General features: G+C 39.0%; 1 protein-coding gene across 1 annotated transcript in view; it reads right to left on the bottom strand.

The window, feature by feature from the left end:
- The window catches only part of LOC109011253 (ATP-dependent zinc metalloprotease FTSH 12, chloroplastic), a 41,855-nt gene extending 22,694 nt beyond the window's left edge, over positions 1-19,161 (bottom strand). Inside the window, exons 1-10 of the mRNA XM_018992371.2 lie at positions 18,597-19,161; positions 16,839-17,023; positions 15,971-16,197; positions 5,729-6,006; positions 5,078-5,155; positions 4,708-4,950; positions 4,489-4,629; positions 4,217-4,384; positions 2,100-2,212; positions 1,172-1,388 (exon numbers count right to left, since the gene is read on the bottom strand). Of these exons, the coding sequence (XP_018847916.1) occupies positions 1,172-1,388; positions 2,100-2,212; positions 4,217-4,384; positions 4,489-4,629; positions 4,708-4,950; positions 5,078-5,155; positions 5,729-6,006; positions 15,971-16,197; positions 16,839-17,023; positions 18,597-19,010 (2,064 nt within the window). The 5' untranslated portion in view covers positions 19,011-19,161. The remainder of the gene's footprint in view (positions 1-1,171; positions 1,389-2,099; positions 2,213-4,216; positions 4,385-4,488; positions 4,630-4,707; positions 4,951-5,077; positions 5,156-5,728; positions 6,007-15,970; positions 16,198-16,838; positions 17,024-18,596) is intronic.
- Between the last annotated feature and the right edge of the window lie 430 nt (positions 19,162-19,591).

The raw sequence follows: 19,591 nt of genomic DNA, 5'->3' as shown, positions 1-19,591 counted from the left end.
TGGGTCTTGCCTAATTACGTGGATTAATAAAATCTTTCTTACTTATCAAAAAAGAAAAAAGAATTAGCCATCCAATTTCTGTCTCCAGGATATTTCGTCCATTAGAAGCACCTTTTCAAGCTCCGTCATGATAGAAAATTTCCTGCAAGATTCCTCCTTAGAAAGAGGAGCACTCACCTGCCTATCCCCCAAAGACATCTGCATTGCACATCTTCAAATCCCTCTTCAATGCTTTAAGTGTCCCAGCCAAAATAAAACTTGGTGCGCCCTCGAAAAGATACGAGGACCACCAAAACCTTACTTTCTCAACAAAACCTTCAACTTTTAGCCACATATTTTCAAACTTAAAATGTCTCTTACCCTCATGAATGCCCCCACAATCCAGGACAATAGGGAAATGGTCTGAACATACCCTAGCTAATCTCTCGCCACGTACAAGGCTCCCACAATCTAGGACGATAGGGAAATGGAAGTAGAAGATCCTCAGAGTGATCCTTTTACAAGGATCTTTCAGGTCATCACAGTAACCACTTTCCCTAGAAGAGTATTTGGAGATGCAAGGTACCTCCCAAGATTGCCTTTTCTAGTTGGACTGCTTCACTTGGGGAAACTCCCATTATTGACTATGTGAGAGAATGGGGTCTTATTATTTTAGATTGGTGTTACATTGTAAGAAAAACGGGGAGACTGTGGATCATCTTAATATGAAAAAGACTTTTTCTTCTCTTTTTAGTAAAAAGGGTTTTGAGAACCACTAATTCATTCCAAAAATAGTAACGCTGTACACATGAACACATGTTAGAAGTTAGCATATCACTTTCACATGAAAGCACACTTTAGTGCACAAGTAGCATGCAAGTTGCTAAGGTTCAGCACATGCCTCTCCAATCTGTTGATATCAAGGACCGCAGCCTCAACTTCCCCGTGGAATTATATAATTTTTTAATCCAGGTTACCAAAAAGTCTAGCAAGAAAAATTAAGTTGTAGCAGCTTCTAAAATTATAACAAATTTAGTATGACAATCGACATCACCAAAATTGCTGGCTTCTGTGTATGCTTTTTTTTGGGGTTGGGGAGAGGGGAGAGAGAGAGAGAGAGAGAGAGAGAGAGCGCTAATGATTAATTTACTTATTATTTGTGTTACCTAAACAAGAGAGGTCAAATACTTACTTCTTCAAAGTCTACATCTTCTGCAAGTTGCTTTCCAGCACTATGCACACCAAAAATTTGCACTCGTTGCTTTGCATCTGGCAGACCAATGTACAAACGACGGTCAATACGTCCAGGGCGAACGAACTCAAGGTCCAATTCATCTGGCCTATTGGTAGCACAAATGAATATCACAGCTTGTCTCAGTGAGAATCGATCAACACCAGTTGTTTCCTTCCTACACAAGATAAATAGGGGAACATGAAAATTAATTTTACTACAAAAACATTAGAAACAAACAGACAGAGAGAAGTCCAAGGTGGAAGCCTCTAATCAATTTTTTTTCATCCCAGTTGAGGGTTCTGGACCATTTGATAAGTAAACTAGAGCATCAAATTTCTTTGTAAAAGAGGAACCCTTAAAAGAAGAAGAAATACAAGAACTCCACATTCTTCTAGGCAAGACAGCTACATCCAAAAGCCAAAGGGAAGCTACAATAAGATGCCAGAAACAAGAAGACCCATCCAAGACATAACCGCCACCTCTATTAGTAATGAAAACTCGATCTTTCATCAGTTGACCTGAAAAAAAAAAAAAAAAAGAACCTAAACTCTTACCCAACGGATGTACCGAACAATCTTAAAGCAAACTTCTAGCCCTTCCAATGATAGTAGAGTCCACTTCAACCATCATTGAGTTCAAACTCATTCTGGAAGCCTCCTCTATAGGCTTTCTTCAAGGTCTAGGACTTCATGTCCTATAAGCAGACCGTATTGGGTGCATAGAGAAAAAACAAGTACAGCCTACCCTAGTTGGTCCATCTAAAAGACCGCCTGACAAGAGTTGCAAAGAAAACACCCATCATACTTCACGTTTTCAAAGGCCTCTAGAGGTATTGTGCTGTGCAGGAAAAGATGCAAGTGCACATTGGTAAAATTAATACACTTACTCCCCATCAAGCTGTGCAATCAGAGCCTCAAATGTTGCCCTTCTTCGCGGATCTTTCCTCGCATGCCTTCCAGCAATAGCATCAATTTCATCCACAAATACAAATGAAGGAGCCTGCACAGAGAATGCTTAATTGTCAGTATCTAATTTTACCGAGAGCTTACAGTGAAACTGTATTATTCATTCACTTATCTGAGAAGGACCATATTGATACAGCTACAATATGGATATGATGCCTTTGTAGTGCTAAACATAATTGACCAAATTAGAGATGCAGTTCACCATGAAAGATTGTTAGGTTAAAAAAAGGCCAGCTTTTCTTAGTCATTTCATGCTTTTATTCCTTGGCTTGGAAGCCAGCAACTCCCCAGAAGGGATGGTAGCAGCATGCAGTGAACTACAGGGAATCAAGACAAAGCTCTCTACTGGGTGTCATGAAATTGTAACTTATCCTTGTGTGGCATGTCATACAGAATTCAGCAGGGGTGAAGTAGAACTTAAAAGCCAAAACAAACGGAAGGAAGAAAATTATTATTAATTTTTTATAAGTAAAATAACACTTTATTGAGAGTAAATAGGCATAGCCCAAGTACAGAGGAGGTATACAAACAGCAACACAGCAACACCTAGTTACAAAAATCAGGAGCTAGAAAGTGATACAAGAAACTCATTAAAGCAAGCTCCATTAAAAAGACAAGATGAAGCCCAAAGAAATAAAGTATGGAAAAAGAAACTTCTAAGCTCCTCCGGAGAATGCTCCTTATCTTCAAAACTACGACAAGAAGAAATGAAAAGAGGAAAGAAAAAGATGAGGAAAAAGAGATACAAATGTTTAATCCACATGAAACAAACAGTATCCACAAAGTGGCCAATAAAAAGACAAGCCTCTTAAACAACGTCACCTCATAAGAAAATATTTTGTGTGTGATTCTCGGAATTAGCTCCCACCATGTCCTATGAGTCAGCTAACCTGGTAGCCGACCTAAGGAACCATTGACCACCTGTTCTATACTCAGAGCATTTCTAAAAAAAAGTAGAATTTCCTGGCACCCAAAGTACCATCTTGAACCTTCTCATAACGGCAGAAAAGTCACCCTTAGCCGATAGATTAGACAACACCATGGGACTAATTCCTGTGGTGCAGCATAATTGTATATTTACAATTTGCGAACATTTCCCCATGCTGACAGATGAGAGTTATGATTGAACCTGGGATATTCACGCTTTTACACAAAAACAAATCACTAAGTTTTTCAAACTTACAAACTTTATGGCAAGAAGGGACAAAACGCCTAACTTATCTGATTTTTATTCCAAGTTTGAAAGCTCTTAAGGAAACTGAAATAGTGAATAAATCAAATGACATGAAAATATAACAAATTACAGAAAAATGGAAGAAACTAGAAATGATTGAGTGATTCAAACCATTCGAGGGACTTGTAGCTAGCATTTTAAGATATCCTATAAATGCTAAGATTATATACAAAGAGCCATGAGACCATAGAAACATGAAAACTCATGCAAAACACGAGGATAATATTACTTATGTCTTGCAAAAAAATCTTATTTATTCTTCTTTTTACTTTTGTTCCGTAAGTAGAGATTAATGTTATTAGAAAGGAGTAACTCTAATATCCAGGATGCATAAAATAGGCCCTACCAAAAGTTATATTCTGAAATTTAGTAAATCAAGAAAATTATCAATTTTCCTCATTAAGTTAAGCACAAGAGTTTTAAAACATTAGGACTTAAAGATGTGAAAAATGACCAAAACTTCTTTTCTTTTTTTTTTTAGGTAAAAAATAAATATTATATATATGAATGAAGTAGGCATAGCACTTGTACACAGGAAGTATACAGAAGAACACCTAAATACATTCTAAAAGCAATAAATTAAAGACAAGAAATCATGAACATTGTCCCCATGCAATACAATAGCGGAAAACTAACACATTAAAGTGTGGAGAAAAATTCTTCAACTCGGCCATTGTGTCCTTAAACTCCTAGATAAGGAACACACAATGGCCAAACTTCTAGATGATGATGATTTTGATAACATCATTCTACTCGTATACATGAGTTATTGCTTTTCCATATTTTAAAGAGATGGATGCTTACATTTCTCCTTGCAATAGAAAACATCTCATTGATCCTTGCTGCACCACTTTTTTCACTGTCTGTAAACTCTGCACCAGATGCAAAAACAAAGGGCAACCCACTTTCCTTTGAAAGTGTCCTTGCAAAGAGTGTTTTTCCTGTTCCAGGTGGTCCAGAAAGAAGAACACCCTGTGCACACACATCAATTAATGTCTTGATATTATACTTTTTCCAAATTAAAACACAGTTCCAATATATACGCATCTATCTTTCATAAGCTAAGAAAAAGTTACCCGAACAAATTTCACGCCTTTTTCATAATACTGCATAGGGTTTCCCATATAAATCATTAACTCATCAAGAAGATCCCATACATCACCCCCTAATACTACTTCCTTGTACATTGATTTTGTATCACCAACAACTCCAACTGGCTGCACATGTACAAAATGAATTGGAATGTATATAATATCAAATATGGAGGGAAACAACTGCAGAGTTAAAATATTTACCAGGATAAAATTTTCTGCATAAGCCATATCAAAGAGTTGGTTATATTTTTTGTAAAGAAAACGCTTAGAAGTGATGTTGAGAAGCATTGCAGACTCCCTTATAAACCACAGAATCAATATCCCAGGAACCAATGCCATCACGACTTTCAGAAAATAATGAATCTGACGCTTTTGGAGGAGATCTACTTCAACTCCAGAACTGGAGATAATCTCAAACAAATAAGGGTCTAAGGGAATATCGACCTATCAAAAAAAGAATATTCAATTATAAGCCAAGGAATGGTACATTTCAGATTTGGTAGTAACAACAATTAGATGGTAGAAAACGTCAAAAAATAAAAAATATTAAACTATTAAATGGTAGACTTACAGCATATTCTAATGGGAAACCTTCCTTCATTGTTACATACAATCTCTTTAGGTCTTCTGTAAATACAACAGCAGCAACCTGTCCAAAAGGAATCACAGCATCAGAAACTACCAACCAACTACTTCAATTGGATGCACAATGAACACAAGACACTATTTAAAGTTGGACTACAGACAAGAATGGTGTGTTCGAAAGTTGACTAGTAAAACATTTGAAGTGACTCTATTACACACCATTAGCATTTTGATATTAGAAAATTGCTCTAAAAGACCGAAAACCTATGGTTAAGTTCAACTGAATCATCACGGTGTGCATAATAATGCACTTCATAATTCAACAAGTAATTTGGAATTGATCGTTTACATTATCTGACCAATTTTCTCCGATTGCTAATTTTACTCTAATGTCTGCTTTCAAGCGGAAAGGAGGAAAGTTTTACAAATCTGTACATGTAAATATGAGCTATATGCCATTACCTGTTTCAATACAAAAGATCAAAATGTAAAAAAAATCTCAATTAAAACCGATTGGGGGGATAAAAGAATTGAACCTTCAAGCAATACCCACCAACAAGACACCAGTGAACCCAAGAACAGAGAGAGAGAGAGAGACAGAGAGAGAGAGAGAGGTGGAGGTGATTAAGACTTTTACCTCAGAGCAGTCAAGTTTGTGAAGAAAATATGTGTAAGGAAGTTTAGGACGATAGCGCCACCATCTCTTGGCTATCCACAGTGCTCTACTTCCTTCTGTCTCCGGTAACTTGTCAACAACATCCTTGCGAAGACTCTTTTCAACCTCTTTCATGTCAAACTCGACTACATACTTAGCATTTGTGGAATTTAATTGCCCAGCTGACTTTTCCATTCTGAGTATGTCCTTCCATGTATGAAGTCTTTCACGCCATGTTCCTTTTCTTTCTTGAACTTCCCCTGCCAAGCAAACATGAGAACAAACTGGCTGTAAGGAATCAAATAGTCCTAACAAATGGTACAGGATTGCTGTCCCAGGTGAACTGACATTATTTAACAATAATAACATCTACCAGCTTATTATTAAGTTTTATCTTGATAGATGACACGATTTCGATGAAAAGTTATTAAAGAATCCAGGTTGGTTCCTTGAAAAGGGGTTTATACTGAAAAGCTGGACCAGGTGAAGAAGCTAAACATCTGAAATCAAATTGACAAAAATGTATAACTTTTTTATAGGTAAAATAACATTTTATTAATAGAAGTAAATAGGCATAGCCCAAGTACGCAGGAGGTATACAAACAGCATACACCTAGTTACATAAAAAGGAGCTATAAAGAGATACAAGAAATTCATTGAAGCAATCTCCTTTAAGAACACAAGAAGATGCCCAAAGAAATAAAGTATAGAAGAAGAAAACTTTTATCTCATCTGGGGAACGCTCCTTATCTTCAAAGCTCTGACCATTCCTTTCAATCCATTAACACCACATGAAACATAGAGGAATCATCCTCCATACAGCCTCAATATATGAATTGGCCCTACATCGTTGCCAACATTCAAACAAATCAACCACCCTCGTGGACATTACCCAAGCAATGCCCGCTATATAAAAGATCTCCACCCATAACATTCTTGCCACCTCACAGTGAAGTAAAAGATGATCCACCGACTCCCCACTCTTCTTACACATACTACAAGACCCCTCTTTCTCAAATTATCAACGTCAAAACTTTCCCAAGAGATGCTGTTCATCCAAAGAAGGCAATCTTAGGTGGCACCTTACTTTTCCCAATAGGCTTCCAAGGGAACACAGTATGATTTTGGCTTGATAAAACCATAAACAATGACCATACAGAAAATTTCCTATTCCCTGTCTTCACCCACAACATCCTGTCCACCTCATGATTACCAAAATGCAAGGAATACAATAAATTGTAAATATCAGAAAGAACCCCAATTTCCCAATCATGAGCAGCTCTACTGAAATAAACATTCCACAAAGGGGAACCACTTGAACAATCCAACAACTTAGACGCCTAAGCCTCCTGATTAAGAGCCAACCTAAAAGGAGAGGGATATGTGATCTTAAGAGTTGAATCACCACAGCAAAAGTCATGCCAAAAACTCAAACCATCACCAACCTTGAAACTAATAAAATGAGCAAAATCTTCTATCCATTTCTAATATTCTTCCACAAACCAATACCATGTGCACTTCACACTTCATTAGAACACCAACCCCCTCACAAACTCTCATATTTCAACTCAATAATAATCTTCCATAAAGACCCCTTCTTGATGGTACCTCCATAATCACTTCCCAAGAAGTGCCTTACTAAAGATCCTCATATTTCAACCCTCCTCTAGAAATTGGTGTACATACCTTATTCCACTTGACCAAGTGGAACTTAGTCTCCTCTCCAACTCCTCCCCACAAGAAGGTTCAGAAAATCTGCTCATTAGATTAGCCACACTTGCCAAAAAGAGATTAAAAATATGTGAGAAAATTAGATAATGTGCTCTTGGGAAGTTTGGATAGTGAGTTGACTTGAGATGAGATGAGATGAAAGTAGAATAAAATATTATTAGAATATTATTTTTGTTTTGGAATTTGACAAAGTTGAATTGTTTATTATATTTTGTTTGGAAGTTTGGAAAAGTTGTAATAATTAGATGAGATGAGTTGAGATAATTTTTATATCCAAACAAGGCCTTAATAAGAGTGGTTCTTCCCCCTTTTGACAAGTACAACCTTTTTCCATCCAGCCAATCTCCTCTCAATTTTCTCCACAACCCCATCCCAAATAGCCTTCGCCTTGAAGGAGGCCCCAAGTGGAAGGCCCATGTATTTCATTGGCAATGAAGCAACCTTACAACCCAAAATACTTGCCAACCTTCTAATATTCCTAACATCGCCCACCAGCACCATCTCAGACTTCCCTATGTTCACGTAAAGTCTGGAAACAACTTCAAAACAAATCAATAGAGCCTTCATCATCTGAATGTGTCCAGGATCTGTACACAAAATAATAAAGTATCATTTGCAAAAAGAAGATGTGAAACCATTGTTAGTGCTTCCCAGCCCGATAGAAAACCCGCACCAACCGTAACTTCCAACATACGACTAAGCACATCCATAACAATCACAAAAAGAAAAGGGGAGACCAGGTCCCCTTGTCTCAAACCACATGAGCTGTTAAAAAAACCAGTAGGGGTTCCTTTAACCAAAACAGAAAACCAAACCGTAGTTACACATTGTTTTATCCACATAGGCCAACCCTCCCCGAATCCACATCTCTCAAGTAAATAGAAAAGGGAAATCCCAATTCACATGGTCATAGGCCCCATCCTAAATTTACTCTCCAAACATTCATTTGCAATAAGAACCGAATCAAGAATCTAACGCCCCTTAACAAAAGCATTTTGAGGTTTCAAAATTATCTTTTCCATAATCGTACGCATACAATTAGCAAGTACTTTGGAGATAATCTTGTCATCCCATTTATAAAGCTAATAGGATGAAAATCATTGACATCCATTGCCCCCACCCTTTCAGGAATGAGTGCTAAAAATGTCATATTGAGGCATTTTTCAAACTTTTTATAGGCAAAGAATTCATGAAAAACGCTCATAATATCTCCATTCACAACATCCCAATACTTCGAAAAAAATGCCATAGAGAATTCATCCAGCCTAGGGGCTTAGTCTATTGCCATCCCTTTAACCACAAGGTGCACCTCATCCTCCTCAAACGGTCTCTCCAACCAATTTGCACTCAGAATATCAATACACTCAAAAGCCAGCCCATCAAGATTTGGCCCTCCACAAATGTTGTTCTGATAGAGTGTTTCATAATAATGAACCACAAGGTTCTTAATATCAGAATGATTCATCAATAACAATCTCAAGGAGGGAGACAAGTGCACGAAGTTCTTTCATAGGGTGACTAATTCTTAGGAGAAATAGCACTATTGATATGTTGATGGTAGATGATGCAGTGTCCTCGGATCAATCAATCATCAAGAATCACATTGAGCAGTATTACCAACACCTCCTATCCGAACAACACACATGGCGACCGGAAGTGAATTGTTTGACTTTCTCAACATCAGCAGTGCGCAGGGTGGCTAGAGAAGCCTTTTGAGGAGGAAGAAGTGGGTAACGTAATCTGTGGCATGCCTAGTGACAAGGCTCTAGGCCCTGACGGTTTTACCATGGGTTTCTTCCAAGCTTGTTGGGATGTGATTAAGGGAGACTTGATGCAAGTCTTTCAAGATTTTCATACTAATGCCAACTTTGAAAAAGCCTTAATACTACTTTCCTAGCACTCATCCCCAAAAAGATGATGCCTATGGATGTTAGAGACTACCGACCTATTAGCCTTGTTAATGGGGTTTACAAGATCCTCTCCAAAGTGTTAGCAAATCGATCGAGTACAGTGATGGAAAAGGTAATTTCGAAGCCGCAAAATGCCTTTGTCAAAGGTAGACAAATCCTAGATTCAGTCTTAATTGCAAATGAAGTTTTGGATGGACGACTTAAATCTAGAGAACCCGGGTTACTTTGCAAATTACACATGGAGAAAGCCTATGATTCCGTTAACTGGAAGTTCTTATTTTATTTACTTGCAAGATGTGGTTTTGGGGAGAAATGGCATAAATGGGTAGAGTTTTGCATCTCTACAGTTCAATTCTCTATCTTGGTGAATGGCTCTCCGGTGGGTTTCTTTGAAGCTGTCTCGGGTTTGAGAATTAATCTCTCGAAGTCTATATTGGTGCCAATGACACGGAGACTTTAGCCTCTATATTGGGATGTAAGGTCTCATCTTTATCCCTAAAATATCTTGGCTTACCATTGGGTGCTCCCTTTAAATTAGAGAGGATTTGGAACAACGTGGTTGAAAAGGTGGAGCGCAGATTGGCTTCTTGGAAGAAGTTGTATTTGTCTAAAGGTGGCAGCCTTACTCTGATTAAAAACACTCTTTCTAATTTACCCACCTATTTTCTGTCCTTGCTTCCGCTCCCCATAAAGGTTGTTAACCGTATAGAGAAGCTACAATGGGACTTCGTATGGAGTGGATTGGGGGAAGAGTTCAAATTTCATTTAGTTAATTGGTCACTTGTATGTACCCCAAGTTCTGGGGGTGGTTTGGGGATTCGTTACTTGACAAAACTCAACCAAGCCCTGTTGGGTAAATGGTTCTGGAGGTACCAAAACGAACGGGGGGCTTTATGGAAGTTTGTTATAGATTCACAGTTTGGTGATGCTTGGGGAGGATGGTGCTCGAATGAGGTACATGGCACATATGGGGTGGGTTTGTAGAAATACATTAGGAGACACTAGGAGTTCTTCCGAAGACATGAACATATTGTGGTGGGTGACGGCTTTCGTGTCAAATTTTGGTATGACAAATGGTAGAGTGAACGTAGTCTACAAGACACCTTCTCTACCATTTTTGAGATTGCACGAGAACGTAGACCCCACCATCTTCTAGTGGCTCCCCACAATAGAATGTAGAATTCATTAGGCTAGCCTATGACTGGGAGATGGAAACTATCACAGAGTTCTATGAGGCATTGTATTTCGTAAGCATGATAGACAGTACCACAAATAAGATGAGCTGGAGCCCCTCCAAGAAAGGTAAATTCACAATCAAATCGTTTTACCAAGTTCTAACAAGCCCTGGAATGACTATGTTCCCTTGGAAGAGCATATGACAGACAAAAGCTCATTCAAAAACATTTTTTTTCGTATGAACAACATCTCTAGACAAGATCCTCACCATAGATAACTTAAGGAAAAGTCGGGTAATGGTATTGGACTGGTCTTGTATGTGTAAGAAGAATGGTGAATCAGTAGATCATTTGTTTTTACACTATGAGGTGGCCAGGATCATGTGGGATTATTTTTTCGTGAGAACTAGATTGTTATAGGTCGTGCCTCTTAGACTGGTAGATTTCCTTGCAAGTTGGAAAAGCCTCCGAGTAGGGGTGAAAACCGACTGTTTCAGTTCGGTTTTAGTCCAATACCGAAACCAAACCAACAACTTATATACATGGATAAAACCGGCCGATAAAGAGGGAGAAACCAGCGATGTCGGTTCCGGCATGATCCTGGTCTGTCGTCGGTGTCCCTTCAGCATCACAATGAGACGAAAAGTCAAAAGTTTCGGCATTGCGAATGGTTCAAAACTCAGAAATGGGAGGTGCAATGAGAGAGAGAGAGAGAGAGAGAGAGAGAGAGAGAGAGAGATGCACCACTGCGTGAGAGAGGAGAGAGTGAGAATTGGGAGAAGAAGTAAAAGAAGAGAATGGGGTAAGAGAGGAGAGAGAATGAGAATCAGGAGAAGAAGAAGGGAAGGGGGGTATTAAACCCTAAATTGAAACGACATCGTTTGGTGTATTAAACCAAACGACGTCATTTTACCTAAGATATATATAATCAGCCGGTTCGGCAGTTTGAACCTGAACCGAATCGGCCAACGTCGGTTTCAACTTATTTCTACTGCCGGGCGACCGATTCTATGCCGGTTTTAGCCGGTTCCATACTCCAGTGGCCGGTCCGCGTCGGTCCCAACCGGTTTGATGGTTTTTGTACGTCTCTACCTACGAGGCAACTCACAATTAGCAGCGATCTGGAAAATAGTTCCTATATGCATGTGTTGGTGCATTTGGCGAGAGAGATATGATAGAAGCTTCGAAAATCGTGAGAGAACAATGGATGAGCTTAAAGCTTTCTTTTTTAAAACTTTGTTCTTTGGGGCTATTGCTTGTAATGGGTTAAATGTCCATGATCTCCTTTTTTTTCAATTGTAAACTCTAATTAGGTTTTTTCTCATGTATACACCCCGTGTACTTGGGCTTAGCCTACTCCTATGAATAAAATTTCTTGATTACCTATAAAAAAAATCAATAACACAACCATTTGAACGGAGCATCTCAATAACATTGTTCCTACGATGAGAATTGGCAACCCAATGAAAATACTTTTTTCATTGATCTCCTTTCAACCACAGAGCCCGAGATTTCTGCCTCCACGACATCTCCTCCAACAGAATCGACTTTTCAAGTTCAGTTGTCACTAAATATTTTCTTCTCATCTCCCTCGATAAAACCCCACTCTTGACCCTCTCATCCAACCTATGCAACTCCTCAAAGAGACTCTTCCTTTGACTATCAACATTCTCAAAAACTTCCACGTTCCACTTCTTCAAATCATTCTTTAAAGCTTTAAGCTTATTGGCCAATATAAAACTCGGGGTACCAAAAAATTGGTAAGAAGACCATCATTGTCTCACCATATCCATAAAACCTTCAGCTTTTAACCACATATTTTCAAACTTGAAATACCTACGACCCCCATGAATACCCCCACAATCTGATAGGAAAACGATCCGACCATACCCTAAGCATTCTTTTCTAAAAGCATTCCGAAAAATGAACCTCCCAAGAAGGGGAAACAAGAAATTTGTCCAACCTCGACCAAACACAATTGTTGGACCAAGTGAAAGCACCCCCCACCAAAGGCAAATCCAATAACTCCATATCAAAATTAAAGTTAGAAAATTCTTCCATAGCCAGACTTAATCGATACTCTTCCAACCTCTCACTTGGGAACCAAGTAACATTGAAATCTCCTCCGATACACCAGGGTGCATCCCACCATCTATAAACTTCTGTAATCTCGTCCCACATAATCCTTTTACTGCTATCCAAATTAGGCACTTAAATGCCCGTGAAATCCCATTCTTTATTCTTTTTTTGATGATGGGGGGAACCACCCCACGACAAAGCCCTGAGGACTCACCCATGGACCCTAAACCCCTAGGAAGACTAGCACAATAACCCACTGTCATGGCCTCCCACTTAAATTGTAGTTTGCTCTCAGGGGAAATCAAACCTATGACATGGGGCTCATGCACACAAGTTCGCCCTTACCACTTGGGCTACCCACGGGTGGGTTCCTGTGAAATCTCATTCAAACCCATCATCCACATTCTTGAAAAGACAAGCCACCGAAAATTCTCCAATACACTCCTCAAGAAGTTCCACAATCCTCTTATCCCACATCACAATGATACCACTGAAAGCCCCACTCGAAGCAAGGAATACCCAAACCACATAAGGGCATCCCCATAGACTTCTGATGATTCTCCTATCAACCAATTGTAACTTTATTTCATGTAAGCAAATAATGTCAACCTTCCATTGGTGAAATAAATTTTTAACACGGAGGCGCTTGTTGTGGTTATTAAACCCCTAATATTCCACGAAAGAATCTTAAGCTTCATAAAGCAAGATTAGAAGCCCTCCCCTTACTCCTTCCATGACTTACACTCCCCTCCTTTGCATCGTAATTTATTGTACAGGTAAGTCTCTTCAACTCTCTTTCTTTTTTCAATGTTGATTTCAAAGACAAATGATGGCCCGCTTCAATGGCAATAAGTATGGCTCTAAACTGATCCTCAAATCCCTCACACGAAATCCGCAAGCATTCCTAGATTTCTTGGACTTTCTTAAGGGCCCATTTCGAAGAACACCTAGCCAAACTTACCCTAGGGAGTAGAGTACATAACGGCACAGGATTGTCACGCAACTTCTCCCTTTCAGTCTGATTACAAACCAGATTCTCAATATCCTTTAGGCCCAACAACATCTCGGCACAACTCTGGTCTTCCCTTGAAAGTATAGACTCATCTTCCACCATCAAATTAAAAAGATGATCCTCATCCTCGCGCACTCCACCACTGAACCTAGGAACGCACACTGGGCTTACCATCAATTTCTCTAGATTTGAGGGAGTAGAAGGGAGAGCAACATTGTCACATTCCATCCCAGTTAATACCTCCAAACTTGAAAATGCCGGCAAAACCTCAGGAGAGTCAATCGGTGTTAACTTCCAGCAACTGAATGCTTAATCAACAGGCGGGAACCATCGGCGAACTAGTCTGTGTCAACCCCGGTGCCGGAGGTAATGACGAAAACTCAGGAGATTCCTTCAACGTAACTTCCAACAACTGACTACTTATCCCAGGGATGGAAACAGCCAGCAAAGTTTTCTTTGTTGTCACCGATATCGAAGAGGCCACCATCGATGGTTGGTTACGGTTGCTTGAGGCAGAGCCAAAGAAAGGCCCAATAACATTTTTAACCCTCCACATCAACACGGCCCGGGATGTCTTCTAAGAAACCGACCCAACTTTTTGTTTTCCTTTATCTAAGACATTGGGTTTGGGCCCCTTGTTACAGCCCACTGAATTCTTGACAGCCCCTTTCCTCTTTTTACCAGCCCTTTTATTAAAACTCAAGCCCCATAAAATGTCATCATTTTCCAGCCCCACCATCCCAGACTTATGGCCCACAAGCTCCCCCAAGCCCATCACCTTGTCAAGCCTCAACAAAAGACTATTGATCATCTCTTTAATGTCGATCAGTTCCTGCTTCACCTCCACCAACAACTCTTCCACTGCCCATCTTGATGAGCCTCCCTCGGAAATACCAAAGCCACCCGTTGAAACAAAAGTTTGATTGGGAATGTCAAAGGTTTTCACTGCTCCGCCACCTACCTCCGTCACAACAATGCCCCAAGAGTCCAGAGAGCCCTTCAATTGATTCACTGGAAGCTGACTAACCGGAAAAGGTTACAATTTCAACAACGCCGCCTTATAAGACCCTTCACCTCCCGACAATGTGGACTTAGAAGGGACTCAACCCTTGCCGCGAGCCTGAACATTAACTCCATAATCAAAACTTCCTATGTTATTGGTGATCGGAACAGAGGACTTCACATAGCCCAAAACCTTAATTGTTTCAGCAAAACTCCTCCATCCCTTCTCGTTCATACCCTCAGGTACGAGAATGAAGCCTTTCCTGCCACCATCACCATACTCTGCAATCACCGGATAACGCCCATAAAAATGAACACACCGTTGTGCTACAAAAGCTCAATTCCCTTCACTCAACGTCTTATAAAACTCACTATCTCCTAATTCAGCACAGGCAACAACCGTCTTCTCCAACCATCTCGCAGTCACCTTACCTATGATAACAAATATATTTTAACTTTCTTACTTCTTTCTGTTATACGCAACAACCCTTCCTTCACCACTAAAAATGTGAATATCTTCGAGTCCACCAAAACACTTCTATCTGACGCCATAATTGCAAGACAGACAAAATTCTCGGGCCGAAAGAAAACTCAAAAGAATAGAAAAGGAAGAAAATATAAATGTAGGGAGAAAAGAAACAAAAGAGGAATAAAAAAGTTAGTGCAAATAACGGGAAGATTTAGGAATATTTCCGGCAAGAAGCACCAAAAATGGAAAAGCAATGGGAAGTCATGAGAGAGAGAGAGGAGTCTAAGAATAAAAAATGTATAACTAGGCTTAAAGTAGCAACAAAAAAGATCACCAAATAATTTCACTAATGCAAAACCCAGCCCGGTCCTTATTTCTTCCCTTGGTTGTTGCTGTTGTTTTTCTTTTTCTATATTTCCAGCACACTTAATTCAGATCACCAAGTTCGGTTGTCTACATTTATCTCTAGTTCCGAGTAATGGATTTCTCTAAGAGGTTCTATCTACTTTGCCACAAAAAGTTTTTCCAAACACACTTCTAATAGAACGTGATGTGTTTGCAAATCACAATCCCAATGATAAAATTTGGGCATTAACCTCCTCTTGTGTAAAATTATTGTTCAAGATCTTTATCAATATATCAAAAACTGTGCATTATAAATTTGTTACAAAATACTTATAGAGGTCAGCTTAAGTAAGAATATTTGCAATTAGAACACACGAAATTACAAGAACATAAAGCCATCAGGAAAAAAAGAAGGACAAATGATAAGAAAAATGGATATCCTAAAATTCATGATAATACATAGCATTTATGCTCGTGCATTCCCTCTTATATGTAACCAACCTGAAATGCCCAAGTCTTCCCTCAGTTCCTTTTTCTCTTCTGCATTTAATTTGACATCACTGTCAATAATTTGTTTCACAGTGTCCCGAGGAGACTTTGGATCATCATCCCATGCATCCTCCCCAACATAAGAACTATCATGAATAAGGGTTCCATTAGGTCCTTCAATAAACTTCTTCATTTTCAGGCCTTTGGGCATAGTCTTCCTCCATATACTCTGCTTAAACCTGCGAAGTTATAAGAAGAATCAGAGACCTCTGAACTTTATAACGAACAACAGAGTGATAGGCACCCTAAACTTCTTTGCTTTAATACCTCTGCAGTCTCATCCTTTGAAACCCTACCCGTCACACGCTGTTGTTTCTTCTTGGAGAACGTCCACCGCTTTTTAAATCTTTTAGTAGTTAACTTCAAGTAAGAGGACAGAAAAAACTGAAAGGTCTTTAATGGATTATCTTTGTTTCATTTAGTTGGGCAAAGTTATTAGATAAATGGTTCATACAGCCTCACAAAACAAAAGTTACTGTCAATTTCCCAAGCCATTGCAAGCAAGCCACCCAGTAATCAGGTGAATTAAGCTTTCCAAGGATAAATGTGATTTGATTCAAAACCTTACTGTCAGCTAGCTAGCCCCCGAATTGAATCATACATTTTTCTATTTGATTCAGATCAATTTTATGTGATAATTCTTAAGAGACAAATGTAAACTCTAACTGCAATCATCGTTAAATCAAGATGAATTAGTGGCTGATTTTTTCTTCTTCTCTACTAATAGAATGATAATAATGCCTCTGGCAAACTATTGACATCTTGGCATATCATTAAAGCAAGTGATTTCATCTGCAGTTGAAGTAAGATATCTACTTACTTTCTAATATTACTAGGAGAAGGCTCAGGAATCAATGCCTCCATATAAGCCTCTGTTAACTCCTTTTTTTGGCGATTTAGGAGAGGAGCTTGAATTGCTATGTATATTCTTTGGCAGCAAAATATTGCAACAAATGTGTAGAGTATCAAGGCACCAATTCGTTTAGACTCCCATGTTTTGAGATCCTTGAGAAAAAAACAGAGATGATCAACTATATCATTATCAAGCTTATCTTTAAAGTTGCATAGAATGGTTAAAATGATCAAACAGTAAAACCACACCAATTTATAATTACAATTTTCCTCTTGTTCTTCAAAAGTTAATTGATGTTCATAAGTTGACCAAGACTAAAGACATGAATATTTATTTTTTTGATCGGTAACTTAAGACATGAATATACAAGTGCAAATAAACAACAAATCTGTAGGAAATCAATATATCATTAAACACGTAAAAAATTTTACTCAAAAAGTTAAAGAAAAATTAAGAAATAAAATGAATAGAATGACTATGGAAGGCTTGAAGGAACTTATTCCATAAAAAACAACTTAAACTCACCTAGTGAACTTGTTTAAGGTCTGAATCATTGGTTTATATTAATGTGCTATTTCCTTGGACTTTAAGCTCTTCATCTAGCATCTTGCCTGGTATTTCCTATCCGTAACTTACTTGCATGATAGCATCTCGAAAAATTGTATTCTAGTGATCAAGCCATCATATTTTCAATGAGGAAATGAAGGTTCTGACTGTCAACTTCAAATCCGTTATTAGCCATCTCATGCAGCATTATTTCCTTTTACTGTGGTAGTTATGCATAGAGTATGACTTCCTTATCAGTGAAATAGTGGCATCCAATTGTTGGAAAATCCAATTGAATATATATATTGAAAGTGCCACTTGGATAGAGGTTAGAGAAGATCATAACCGAATACATCTAATCCAAATGAGAATGATTTTATTAGAGGGCACGGAATTGGGAGATGGATTTCTTTAACTCATTCTATGTCCAGTTGTATTCTGTTCAATTGAGAAAGGATGGGGAAGAAAAAATGCACTGGGTCATGTCCAAGGGATAGGTGTTTGAACTTGAGTTGTTCTGTCATGCATTGATCCCTTACAACAGTACTCGCTTTCCATGGAAGTCCATTTGGAGAAGTAAGGCCCCTCGAGAGTAGCCTTATTTTGCATGGACAACTGTACTAGCAGAGATCCTTACTTTGGAAAACTTACCAAAATGACACATTGTGGTAATCAAGTGATGTTGCATGCCTAAAAGGGTTGGGGAAACCATGGATCATCTCCTGTTCCATTGTAAGATAGCTAACACCATGTGGCAAACAATTTTTGGTCACATAACAAACTAGAAGCTTTCTTATAAAAAAGAACTGAAAACTTTCTTACATGAATATATACCTAGCCTGATTTCCATTCAACGAAAATGAAAAAAGAATTAAAAGAAGAAACACGGTAGGCGAATTTCCTTGAAAATAGCCAATTCTGCATGCTACTTAAAATGCAGTCTTTCATATGGTTAAATGTTAATTATTACAAATGATACTTAAGAATTTTCCATTTCCCGTAACTACCAGCTAAAATTTGAATAACAGCTAGTAGTCTAGTATCCCAACCCCTTATCTTCTTCAAAAGGTCAAGAGAAAATACTCAAGCTTGTCCCTTTTTCTGTCGCTTTTCCTGCTATTTCTTTTCTAGCAAACAAAAATTAAAACAAAAGGGTCTCAAAGTGAACTGACAAATTACCTTCCAACGTTCCCACCGATTCCAATTCACAAACTCGGGCACCAACTCAGTCCTAAACCGTTCCAACTCAGCTCCACCCTTCCTCACCCCTCCTCTAACTCGCCCCACAAACTCACCCACCTTCACATTGGCATCTTCGAAACCAAACCCAGTTTCCTTCTTCACCGACTCCCCGAGTTTTGTCCAGAACCGCTCGGAGCCGCGCCGGACCGATTGAGTTAGAATCAGCCATGAAAACCCATCGGACCCATTTGGGTTTGAGGAAGCTAGAACCCGGAAAAAGTGTCTCTGGCGGGAATTTCCGAGCCTGTGCTTAATGGGAAGCTTGAAAAGGAAGGAACTGTGGGAGGCCTGTGTGAGTTGTGGTGCAGAAAGGAGAATTGGGTTTGGTTTGCATGGGATGGTGAGGTCCATTGTCGGGTGTAGAAGTGAGAGATTGGAATGTAAAACAAAGCAGCAGTGTCTATCTGGTCTGCGTCTGCGTCTGCGTCTGCGTCTGCATTTGGTTGTTGAGCATTGAGCTTGTGGTTTTAGGACTGCTTTGTGGGGGTTTTGGCTTTTTTAATCACGGTGGGCATTGTAGCCTGGTAGGTCCTTGAGTATTGATAAGGCACGGGATTTTATACGGGATGTTGAGCACGCGCTGACATGGCATATGAATAGTAATTTACAATTTTCTTTTTCTTTTTTTTTTTTTATAAAAAACAAAATCCCAATAACCGAATGCAATAAGTAGATAGAGAATGTGTCCATCCATACTCAAAACAATAAATGGTTGTTAGATCTTCCAATTCCAGTCGTTTGCGCGTATGTTGTGGCCAGAAGGCGACATCATCATCATTAGTTTTGAACTTCGTTCAATTTCAGTCGAAACGGTTGCAATTTTCGTTCCAGTATAGTACCCAAGGTCCCAATGTAGTATGCATATTCATTCCATTTCGTTTCGAATTTTGGCTCGTTCAGGTTAGTTTCAGCCTGATTCGGTCAATTCCAGA

The sequence above is a fragment of the Juglans regia genome, chromosome 2 (assembly GCF_001411555.2).
Source record: "Juglans regia cultivar Chandler chromosome 2, Walnut 2.0, whole genome shotgun sequence".
Taxonomy (NCBI): Eukaryota; Viridiplantae; Streptophyta; class Magnoliopsida; order Fagales; family Juglandaceae; genus Juglans; species Juglans regia.
This window is presented reverse-complemented; position numbering and strand designations above follow the sequence as displayed.